This window comes from Erinaceus europaeus, chromosome 1 (genome assembly GCF_950295315.1).
Source record: "Erinaceus europaeus chromosome 1, mEriEur2.1, whole genome shotgun sequence".
NCBI classification, from domain to species: domain Eukaryota; kingdom Metazoa; phylum Chordata; class Mammalia; order Eulipotyphla; family Erinaceidae; genus Erinaceus; species Erinaceus europaeus.
This window is the reverse complement of record NC_080162.1, coordinates 26,999,590-27,011,967: the sequence shown is the minus strand read 5'-3', so window position 1 is coordinate 27,011,967 and position 12,378 is coordinate 26,999,590. Positions and strand designations below refer to the sequence as shown.

The following is a 12,378-nucleotide window of genomic DNA, read 5'->3' as shown; positions in this document are numbered from 1 at the left end:
CAGACATACTGTGGGTGGTGACATTGGTGTGCTTCTGGGACTCACGGGAGCCTTCCTGCACTCCCACAGCCGTCTGCCACTATGAAGTCACTGCTTGGAAATCTGCATGTGTTTTCAGGACAGAGTTTGGACTTGGGCAGGAACACACCACTTATTCTACAGCTAACTAGTCATCCATTCTACAGAAAATGTATCAGACACCTATCTTGGATCAGGCTCTATTCTAGGCATTCAGAAGACAGCAGCAAATTCAGCTTGTACAGATTCCATCCCACTCATGGTGACCCAAGGCCAGACCCAGACACTGCCTTATCACAGCTTAAGTAAAAGGGGCTATCACATAAGCCTCAGAAATATCAGGAGAATCCCAGACTCATTCTTCGAAGGCAAGTTCTAAGCTGCACTGTTTATCCCACTAGCAAAGTTTGCTCTTTTTAAATTTTTTAAGATTTATTTTTTATAAATATTCATTTATTTATGTATTCCCTTTGTTGCCCTTGTTGATTTTTTATTGTTGTAGTTATTGTTGTTGATGGTTTCATCATTGAATAGGACAGAGAGAAATGGAGAGAGGAGGGGGAGAGAAAGATAGACACCTGCAGACCTGCTTCACCACTTGTGAAGCAACTCCCCTGCAGATGGGGAGCCAGGGGCTCGAACAGGGATCCTGAACACCAGTCCTTGTGCTTCGCGCCATGTGCGCTTAACCCACTGTGCTACTGCCCGACTCCCTAAGATTTATTTATTAGTGGTAGAGAAAGGGGAGAGAGAGAACTAGAGCATCACTCTGGTACTGCAATGCAGGAGTCAAACCTAAAACTTCATCCTTGTAAGTTCAGAGGTCTAGCCACTGTGTCACCTCCATGTCTCCTTTTTATTTTTAACCACTGGTTGTCATATATCATAGTGGTATAGTTATAAATTATTTTTGTGGATTAGAATAACCTCACATTAACCACCATGTTACAGATTTAATAAACAGTAATGTCTGACCACATTCCCCACCACAGCACAAAGATGGGGACTGTGTGTGGTGAACATTCACATACGCATTTTGTATAAATCTTTCCACCTTCTTACATTGGGAGAACTTTCTCTTCATTCTACACAGAACCACAAAGGGTATAGCATGGTCTGCCAATCACAGCATCCCATCACTCTACCCTACTAGCTGGGTCCACTGCTGGGCCGTTCTTAGTCCCCTAGCCCCAATCACAGTGATTGGCTCTCACATGAATACGTGACACAGTCAAGCCAATTAGAATCATTCCATGAGATAGTAAATAGAGTTGCCTTTATTCTTGATTATGAAGAGGAAACCCAGAGAAGCAGAAAACATGTCCCAGCCCTTCAGTATTCAGGATCAAACAACCAAAGGCCAGTTTCACAAATCCATCCCAAGGTTCTAGAGTCAGTACATTTCTCTTTTTAATTGTATACAGTTTGAGCTAAGTGTGTGTGTGTGTCTGTGTGTGTGTGTGTGTGTGTGTGTGTGTATTATTGAATAAAGACAGAGAGAAGTTGTGAGGGAAGGGAGATAGAAAGGGAGAGAGACTGCAGCCCTGCTTTACCACTTGTGAGACTTTCCCCCTGCAGGTGGGGACCAGGGGCTTGAACCTGGGTCCTTGTGCACTGTAATGTGTGCGCTTAACCAGGTGTGCCACCACCTGGCCCCTTGAGCTAAGTTTCTATCATTTGCAATGAAAGTGCCCTGAACTGACACACAGAGGGACAACAAAGTCTGCCCTCCTTGGCCTCAGTGAGATTGCTCCTCTGGGAGCGCGCCTGCTTTTGCCACGCCCACTACCCAGGTTCAAGTCCCAAGTACGTAGCATGTGAGCACTAAGGCACTGGAGGAAATTTCTGTGCTGTGCTGTGCTATAGTATCTCCATCATTCACTCTAATTGAGAAAGTCGGCCAGCAGTGAAGCCTTGGCAACAACAAAGGGGGAGGGGAGCTGCCTTTCTCTTAGCTCTTTCATTACTATTGAGCTCTATCACTTTCTCTCAAACAGCACAATCAAAAGAACCAAAAGGAAAGTTACCATGGTTGGAGCTTTCATCTATGTTCCTATCCCTGCTGACCCTCCAAGGAAACGAGAAGAAAAGGTATTTGGCACCTGAAGGGAGAAAGGACAGCACTAAAGACCCAGGTACTCGCCAATGAATGATAAATAATCCATACCTAACAATCTGTAAACAAATATATTTGTCCAACTCGTCCGAGAGGGTGGTGGTGCACCTGGTAGAGCACATACTATGCCCCAAGTTCAAGCCCCCATCCCTACCCGCGGGGAAGCTTCATGAATGGTGAAACATCACCACTTCAGGTGTTCTCTTTCTCTCTTCCTAGCTTCCCTTTCCCTCTCAATTTCTCTGTCTCTATCAAAAATATTAAAAAAAAAAAGAAAGAAAGAAAGAAAGAAGGGGGGGGAATGGCTGCCCAGGAGTAAGTCATCATGAAGGCACCCTGCAATAACCTTAGTGGTGATAAAAATTAAAAAATAAGTTTTTTATTCCTCCAACTTAAACTTCTACCAAGTATACAATACCAGAATTTCCACTGCCAGCCAAGAACCTGGCTCCAAGTAGTTACCATGGTCCTCAAGATTACCATTAAAAGCCCATCTAGCCAGTCAATGCCAATATCCTGCTCAACGCAGACTCTTGTGATTAAACCTCTGCTCTTACACCTCTTGCCCAAAATGTCCTCATTTCCCTCAATGAAGCCTTCTTTGTTGACTCCAGAGACACCACTATCTCCATTCTCTTAAATCTGGTGAAACCAAGTCAGTTAACTTGCTAGAAGAGTCAACAGGAAATACAGAAAGGACAAATGAAAGCATTCACATCTGAATGCTCACAGTAGAAAAGACCAGCTGGCAAACACCAAACTGGTCTGGGGAGCCCTCCACACTTAGATGCTAAATAAAGCAGCCAGGAGTGGATGAGACCATAGCATAGAGAAGCCATGGCATATACAGGGCTTTAAAGGGGAAAAAAAAAAAAAAAAAAAAAAAAACTTCCTCTATTTGTATCACTTAATTGATCCACCTCATACTATCACTCTCCCCAGTGTCCCATTCCCCAAACTAGGCAGTGATCTGCAGGTTGGAATTACATCCTACACACCATCTCTGTCAACATCCTAGGTCTCCTGAAGCAACCACAGGACCAGGCACTCATGTCCTCCAAGATCATACTCCACCTTCCCAGTGTCTAAAGTGAGCAGTCCCTATCCCCATCTCACAGATGAAAACACTGAGGGTCACAGACAGGAAAGATTCTCACTTCAAGGATAAGCAATTGAGAAGCTTCAGCAAAAACAAAAACCAAAGCAAAATAGAAATAACTGCATGGACAGAAAAAGTTTGGTAGAGCAGAGGAAACAGCCTAATGGTTATACAAAAAGACTTTCATGCCTGAGGCTCCAAAGTCCCAGATTCAGTCCTCCATACCACCATAAGCCAGAGCTGAGCAGCGCTGTTCTCTCCCTCTGTAAATTTCTCTCACTGAAATAAAACAAATACATATACATATACATATACATATACATATACATATACATATACATATACATATACATATACATATACATATACATATATATATGGAAGGAGTGGAGGAAGAAAGGAAATGAGTTTGATGTGACGGTGAGGGGAAGAAAAAGGGGGATGGGAGGGGTAGAGAGAATAATGGTTATTCAAAAAAGACTCTCATGCCTGAGGCTCCAAAGTCCCAGGTTCAATCCCCCACACCACCATAAGCCAGAGCTGAGCAGTGCTCTGGTGAAAAAAAAAAACCTCAGAAACCTGGGCTACTCAAAAGAGAACAAGTTCTCTACTCTTTCCCTCTACTCTTTTGTCTCTATGGGACAAAAAGAATCAAGTCTTTACAGACCCATATGCCAGTACAAGGAAAAGCTACAGTATTCCAATTCAGGAAGGGAACAGAAACTGTAGTCTAATCAGGTAGCAGGAAAAACTACTCCCAACAGAGAATCAGGAGCATTCAGCTGAGCTTTGACTCCAGCTTCTTTCTGCCTGTCCTCGTACCTTACATTGTGACACAGAAAAAACACCACTCATTTCACCAGGGATCATAAGAGCACTAAATGAGACATGTAAGTGTGGGGTAAGATGAGCAGTGCTGAGTAGCAACTTCCTTTCAATCCTGAGACAGGAGACTCCTAGTCTTAAAATATTGGGTTATCGGGAGTTGGGCGGTAGCGCAGCGGGTTAAGCGCACATGGCACAAAGCGCAAGGACCAGCATAAGGATCCCAGTTCAAGCCCCCAGCTCCCCACCTGCAGAGGAGTCACTTAAGAAGTGGAGAAGCAGGTCTATAGGTGTCTATCTTTCTCTCCCCTTCTCTGTCTTCCCAACCTTTCTCCATTCCTCTCTGTCCTAACAATGACAATATCAATAACAACAACAATAATAATTACAACAACAATTAAAAAAACAAGGGAAATAAATATTAAAAAATTTAAAATATATTGGGTTGTCATTTTGCATACAAAAACAGAAAAATATGTCATGACTTTTCTGACAGTCCAATAAAACTACGTTTCTTAGTCTTCATCATACTCTAAGCCTGAGCAGAGTTTTAAATGTCTGGGGCTCTAAATGGTTGTTTGTTTGCAAGAGGGCGCTAGAACAAAAGTATCACTCAGGCATAGGCAGTGCTGGGGGCTGAACTTAGGAACTCAGGACCTCATGTGTGCAAGTATATCACCTCCCATGCCACATGCCTAGAACTAACCAAGCATGAGCAGAACAGATGGTTTGGGTTTGGTCATCTTTCTGGAACCACCAGTGAAGCCAGTTTCCTCCTGGCTTCAAGCTCCCTATGGGAGGCAGCCAGTCATCATGTCCCTGTACACACGTGCCTATCAGGTGACATACTGGACCAAGCTCCCACACCAGGTAGGAAATCTTCCAAGGAAGTCCCTGAATGACCATGGCACCTCCTAATGCTGAGATGGTGACAAAAGAGCCTTCCCTTGGTGCTGCGGATCTGGAAGAAACCAGACAATTCCTCTCTCAGGCTCCCACAAGAGACTTATTCTAAAACCAGCTTTCAGCTATGGGTCTGCATGAAGAGCGAAAACTACTGGAGAGAACAAGCAACGAGGCAGGACTGACTGCTGAGTTTCCCTGACTTTGACTCAGTGGGGTGGAAACAGGCACCTCTATCCCTTCAACAACCAGAGTAGCTGTTCTTTGCACTGAATTTGGCCCCGTAAGAAAAGTTCACTGCCTAGCCAAAATGAAAGTGTGTGTGTGTGTGTGTGTGTGTGTGTGTGTGTTGGGGGAGGGGTGAAAACCACTAGACAGTAAATCACACTTTACAAAGATCCCAACACTCTGCTGTTCTCTTGCACACCATACACCACACCACACCAGTGAGACCCCACCTCTCAGTGGTGGTGGTAGAGTCCTAATTAATAGCAATCTGGCCTTCCTGGAGATTAAAGCTGCCACTAATTCACACACAGCCCAACGATAACCTAAGACTGGACTCTTCCGAGCTTCTTTGACAATTACCTCCTTCCAAAACAGGCAAATAACAAGAAAAGCTATTCTGAAAAGACTTCCTTCTGTCCCTATCTTCATGGTCATATCTGATAGTACTTCTTTTTTTTTTAATTTTTATTTATAAAATGGAAATACTGACAAGACTATAGGATAAGAGGGTTACAACTACACACAATTCCCACCCCCAGAGCTCCATATCCAATCCCCTCCCTTGATGGCTTCCCTATTCTTTATCCCTCTGGAAGTATGGACCCAGGATCATTGTGGGGTGCAGAAGGTGGAAGGTCTGGCTTCTGTAACTGCTTCCCCACTGAACATTGGTAGGTCAATCTATACTCCCAAACCTGACAGTACTTCTTACCATCTCCCAAAAACTCCATCCCAAGAGAGAACTGGGTTTGCCCACTAACTCAGGTACAATCATGACTGGGACACAGGATAAAGAACTAATGGATACAGATCCTAAAGAGTTAGAAAACCAAGTGGAAGCAGAATAACCACCTATGAAATGTGGCAAGCAGTCTGTCAGTTTCCTCCATCATAAAATGTGAGGTTGAGAAGGCCAATATACTTCAGAGTCACTACCAGGAACAACTAATAAAATCATGCCCATAATAAGTGAGTCTTTTAACAGCCAAATAAATGGGTCTCATCATTGGCCCACAAGTTACTACAGGCAGTTTTTTTTTTAATATATATTTATTTATTTCCTTTTGTTGCCTTGTTGTTTTATTGTTGTTGTTACTGATGTCGTCATTGTTGGATAGGACAGAGAGAAGAGGAGAAGACAGAAAGGGGGAGAGAAAGAGAGACACCTGCAGACCTACTTACTGCTTGTGAAGCAACTCCCCTGCAGGTAGGGGGCCCCGGGCTGGAACCAGGATCCTTACACTGGTCCTTGCGCTCTGCGCCACCTGCGCTTAACCCACTGCGCCACCGCCCGACTCCTTACCGGCAAGTTTCTAAGTCCTCTCTGTTAACCTTCTAAAGACAAACTTCTAGAAAGGGTGGCACCTGGCTATGAACAAGTTAGACAGTCATAATAGGTCATAATTCAAAACTCCTGATGTCCAATATGTTGAACCTTTTAACCACTACAAGCTGGAGTTTACTTTCTGACAAAACAGGAAAATCATGCACAGAATGGTGACAATGAAAAGTAATAAAGCAGAGTGCCTGCCACAATACCAAATGCCTAATAAATGCCAGTTCTCTTCACTCCTCACTGCCATGCCTTCTTCCTTCCACTTCTTTGCTTAGAAAAAAAACTGGTTTTCCACATACTCCAACTTGTCATAAACTCCCACCAGTACTCCACACACGAAAGCTCACAAATTTGTCACCCACCATGCAGCGATGACACCATCCCCTCCTCAAGCAGTTCAGCACTCAGCACTGAGAGGAAGGGATCTCAGCCCCAGAGCAGTCACTACCAGGATTTTCCCATAGTGCAATGCAACTTTCCCAACTTTTCCTGGCCCATAGTTTCCAAAGAAATCTAGCAGGCATTGTGCATAATCAACCACACGTCTGGGTAAGCGATCGGATTGGGGTCCGGGCAGAGGGAGCTTAGGAAGTCAAAGTGAAAAAGGCACCAGAGGTCCTAAAACAGGGAGGCAGGGATCAAAACTCCAAAAAGTACCAGTCACGGGCCAGGTTCCATTCTTCTGGACTGTTATCACTGTAAAGGCTATCAAAGGCAGCCAGAAGACTGGTGGAAGGTGAGGGCCCTTAGGAAAGGGACAGACGGACATATCTATCTATCTATCTCTCTCTCTCTCTCTCTCTCTCACTCACATACACACACACACACACACACACACACACACACACACACACAAACCGAGGTGCTAGTGATGCTGCAGGACCCTGGTGCCGTGGCCCCTGGATCAAGGCCTTCGAGGCCCTGTATTGTTCACAGTGACACGGACGAGGGGGGTAAGAGGTGTGAAGTCGAGGTGCACGCAATGCCCCTCCTTCCATGAGGTTCTACCCGCGCCGAGAGCCAGGTAGAGTAGCGGCCCTCGGAAAAGCCAGGGAGGGGGTGGGGGGGAGAAGTCGTGGCAGGAGGGTCCGAGCGGCCCCGGCAAGTCTGACACTCACCGGCGCCCTCGGCGGGCTGCGGGGGCCCGACGACGCCGTTGAGATAGAGAATGGGGAGCAGGTGAGGCTGCGTCTTCTCCAGCGCCGCCCGCAGGTCCTGGAAGTGGTCCCGCTCCTTGGCCAGGAGCAGCTTGAGCAGCAGCTCCGCCTTGGCGCCTCCTGCCTCCTCGTCCAGCTGCCGCCGCTCGCCGGGACTCAGCGCTCCCGCGGCTTCCAGCAGCCCGAGCACGGCCTCCACCTCCGTCATGGCCTGGGCCAGACTCTGCTGACACTGGGCGAGCAGCTCCCGGCGCTGGGGCTCCATGGTGGCGGGCCGCCCCTCCCCGCCCCGCCCCGCCCCGCCAGACGGCTCCCGGGCTCCCCGAGGCCGGCGGGCGGCGGCGGCGAGAGGCTCCCGGGCGCCTCGGGGCGGCGGGCGCTCCGCCTGCAGCGCTAGAGCGCGGGGAGCCGCGAGTCGGCGGGGGCCATGGGCTGGGGCCTGGGCGGGCTCGGGGCCCCGCGGCCGGCGGCGCTCAGCAGCGGCCGCCTCCCGGGCCCAGGAGCGCAGCCATGTTGGCTGCGGCGGCAGCGGCGGCGGCGGCGGCGGCGGCGGCGGCGGCGGCGGCGGCGGCGGCGGCGGCGGCGGCGGCGGCGGCGGCGGCGGCGGCGGCGGCGGCGGCGGCGGCGGCGGCGGGACTGGAAGGGGAGGAGGAGGAGGAGACGGAGGAGGAGAAGGAGGAGGCGGAGGTGGGGACGGCGGCCCGGGCGCGCCCGGAGGCCCGACTGCAGCCGGGCATGCTCCCCCTCCCCCTCCGTGCGCGCCGCTCCCTCGCTCCCTCCCTCCCTGCCGGGCCGCGAGAGAAAACTCGCCCCGCAACCCCGGGCCCCGCGCCGCCCGCCGGGCAGGACCACAACTCCGAAGGGAAAGCCGTCACGGCCGTGTGTTCACCAGGCCCTCGACGGCTCCAGCTCGGCCAGGCCCCGCGGCCTCAGCCCGTACCGCCACGGCCCGAACCAGCGCCGCCGCCGCCCGTCCGTCCGTCAGTCCCTCCTCCCCCGCGGCTGTCCCTCCAGGCGCCGGGGCCTCCGGCTCCCAGTGGATGGACGAAAGGGGGAGGGGTCCCTGCTCCCGGCCCTCCTGGGAGGCGGGGACAGGACGAGAGTCCGGGTCCCCCGGACCCAAGCGCAGCCAAGGGTGGGGGGCGAGGTGTTAGCGAGAAGCAGCCAGCACGCCCACCCCCCTCTGCTGGCCACCCGGCCAGACCCCTCGCTGTGGGTGACATCCCCCCAAAAAGAAAAACACAACCCAGCCCCCCATCCAGAGTCTCCTAATCTGACAACGATAAAACAAAGCTTGCCTGGAGACAACTGAGGAGAGTTCTCTAAACTTGGATTCTCCCCACCGCCGCCCCCGCCCAAGACTTGCCCCCGGACACGTGAGGTTTCCCCCAATCTGTGGGGCTCTTTATGCTAGAGAGACCATTCCCCAGTTTAATCTTCTGAGACTCGGTTCATCAGGATCTTCCTTGTCACCCCCATTTGCGACAAGTTAGAGCCCTCTCCCAGCCCCCCAGAGACTAAGGAGTGTTGAATGTTAGGAAGTGGAGGGAATGTGGATCTGGATGAGGAAGAGAATGACTGGCGGACTTGGGGGTGGGTGGGAGGCTTGGGTTAAAGCCGGTAAATCTTTTTAACAAAAAGAAGGTGCTCTCCCTTCCCCCATAAATCTGCCCCCAGATTCTAGCTAGTCTCAGGAGAAGGCAAACAGTGTGTTACAATAGCCCTCAGTGATGATCTACAGCCCCACTCCAAGTTCAAAAACTTCGTCTGCATTCTACTACAGTCCTTGAGGAACACAAATCTTTGATCTCCCAATTACAGGATAAGGTTCTTTTAAAAGCTAGGATCCCAAGACCAAGAGATAGCTCACCGGGTAGAGCATACAGTTTACCCTGAGCCAGAACCTGGTTTCCAGTCCCCAGCACAAAGGCTGTCACCATTGGTGAAGCTGTGCTTTGGTGGCCCTCACCTCTGGCTCTTTTCTCTCTTTGTCTCTCTCCCTCTCTGTTTCTATCTGTGATTACAAGGGGGGGGGAGTACCAGTGGTGGAATCTCACAAGCACCAAGTCCTGCAAAATGCCAACTGCAAAAAGATGTATACTAAAATCCCAAATTTGTTTTCCGTAACCCTACTACTAGTATGGAGTGGGATCCCAGCCCACTGCAGATGTCTGTACGGGGATGACTAAACCTCGGTTATAAACATTGGGGACCACATGTTCTTTTTCTCCTGACACTGCCACTCCAGCCCCACGCCCACATCTCCTCTAAAAGCAAACTGTCTTCTTCTTTCCTTCCTTCCTTCCCTTTTTTTAAAAAAAGTTTATTTATTGATGATAGAGAAGGGGAGAGAAGGGGTGTCAGGCATTAGCACAGCAGCACAGCGGGTTAAGTGCACATGGTGCGAAGCGCAAGGACCTGGGTAAGGATACCAGTTCAAGCCCTGGCTCCCCATCTGCAGGGGCATCGCTTCACAGGCGGTGAAGCAGGTCTGCTGGTGTCTGTCTTTCTCTCCTCCTCTCTGTCTTCCCCTCCTCTCTCCATTTCTCTCTGTCCTGTCCAACAACAATGACAATAAAACAACAAGAGCAACAAAAGAGAAAATAAATATTTAAGAGAGAGAGGGGAAAGAGAAAAAAAAACAGAGCATTACTTCTGGCACATGTAATGATAGGGATTGAACTTGGAACCTCATGCTTCAGTCCAACACTTTATTCACAGGCCTCATTTAAAAAAAGAAAAAAGAAAGTTTTCTTTAAGATTCTGCTTCTTTAAGGGTAGTCATCACAGCCCTGGAAGGTGGCACAGTGGATAAAGCACTGGACTTGTAAGCAAGGTCCTGAGTTCAATCCTCAGTATTACTAGAATGATTCTGGCTCCCACATTCTCTCTCAAATATTTTATTTATGTATGTATGTATTTGACAAAGAAGTAGAAAGAGAGAGAGTAGTGATAGCAACCATCCACAATACTGAAGCTTCCTTCAGTGCCATGGGGGCCAGACTCAAACCTGTGTCACATAGATGGAAAAGTAACACAGTATTCAAGTGAGCTATTTCACTAGCCCACTCATAAATAAAGCCTATTTGCTATGGTCTGGGAAGTGGCAAAGTGGATAAAGTATTAGACTCTCAAGCATGAGGTTGCTAGTTAATCTCTGGCAGCATATGTACCACAGTGATGGCTGGTTCTTTTGCTCGCTCCTCTTATCTTTTTCATTAATAAATAAATATTTTTCTGGGGTGGGTGGGTGGAGAGAATACAGGTCCAAGAAGGATGACAGAGGACTTAGTGGGGGTTGTATTGTTATATGGGAAACTGGGGTATTTTATGCATGTACAAGCTATTGTATTTACTGTTGAATGTGAAACATTAATTCCCCAATAAAGAAATTTAAAAAAACTAAAAAATATATTTTGAAAAGTAGTAAATTAGGCCTATTTTATTTATTTATTTTTGGTAGAATCTGAACAGCACCGCTGCATTGCAGCCTTGATTTACTTTTAAATAAGGTAAGAAAATAACGAGCAAACTGATGAGAGGAGCAGGAAGGAAAAGAGAAATGGGACCTTACACGTGGTGTCTCATCACACTGTTTCTACCAGCTCAGAAGAGAAGTCCTTCCTAACATCATGAAATAAACCTGACTGCTGCCACCAGACCGAACAGAGGCGAAGAATACCTTATCATTGCGTAACAATTTTAGTCTTTGAGCTCTTTTGTGCATAAACACACCGTCCAAGTGGCCAGTTTCCACAGATTGTATCTCTATGGCCTTTTCTCCCCAGCCCATTGTCTGGTTGGATCGAATATATGCTACAGATGTTGGCATTTCTCCCCACTGCAGAACCACATCCTTGGTGATCCTCCCATAGGTATTCACATAAACCCCTTCATCTTCATAGTACACCAGGAGTTCCATTCCATCTGTGTTGGAGAGGATGATGATTGCATGGGGTTTGATGCTACACTGGATGTGTGTTGGTAGACTGATCCTAGACTGATCCTGAATCCACATCAACAGCATGGAATCCAGCACAGGATCCATAGATTACTTTCAACCTCTTGCCCTCCTCAACAGTGAGATCCACCAGTAATGGCTTATGGACCAGTTCCCCAAATGACTTAAAGGCCATAAATTTGTGATAAGGCTTAAGGGCCCATTCATAGACTTCCACAGAACTCTGCAAAGCAATTATGCTCAGCTCTGGCATATGTTGGTGTAAAGAACTTGGGACTTTGGAGCCTCAGACGTGAAAGCCTTTTTCCAAAGCCTATATGCTATATATCCAGCCCAAATAAAGTTTTTTTTTTCTTAAAAGAAAGATTTACCATGTTCATGGATTGGAAGAATTAACATCATCAAAATGACTATTCTACCAATTTAATGCAATCCCCAATCTACCAATTTAATGCAATCCTCATCAAGTGCCTATCAAAAGGTTTTTTTTTTAAAGAATTTATTTCTTTATTCATGAGAAAGGAGAGAGAGAAAGAACCAGACATCACTCTGGTACAGATGCTGCCAGAGATTGAACTCAAGACCTCATGGTTGAGAATCCAGTGCTTTATCCACTGCTCCACCTCCCAGACCACCACACCAAAAGTTTTTAAGAGAATAGAACAAAAGCTACAAAGGTTTATCTGAAACCACAAAATACCTAGAATTGCCAAAGCAATCTGAGGGAGAAAAGAA

The 12,378-nt window shown here is 47.9% G+C and overlaps 1 protein-coding gene and 1 pseudogene across 5 annotated transcripts in view; both read right to left on the bottom strand.

Moving 5' to 3' along the window:
* The window catches only part of DLG5 (discs large MAGUK scaffold protein 5), a 153,611-nt gene extending 145,664 nt beyond the window's left edge, over positions 1-7,947 (bottom strand). For all 5 annotated transcript variants that reach the window (XM_060205776.1, XM_007539395.3, XM_060205932.1 and 2 more), the window contains exon 1: positions 7,644-7,947. In XM_060205776.1, coding sequence (XP_060061759.1) covers positions 7,644-7,947 — 304 coding nt within the window. The remainder of the gene's footprint in view (positions 1-7,643) is intronic.
* A 3,324-nt stretch (positions 7,948-11,271) lies between these two features.
* LOC103128555 (mitogen-activated protein kinase kinase kinase kinase 4-like) lies at positions 11,272-11,896 on the bottom strand (annotated as a pseudogene).
* Between the last annotated feature and the right edge of the window lie 482 nt (positions 11,897-12,378).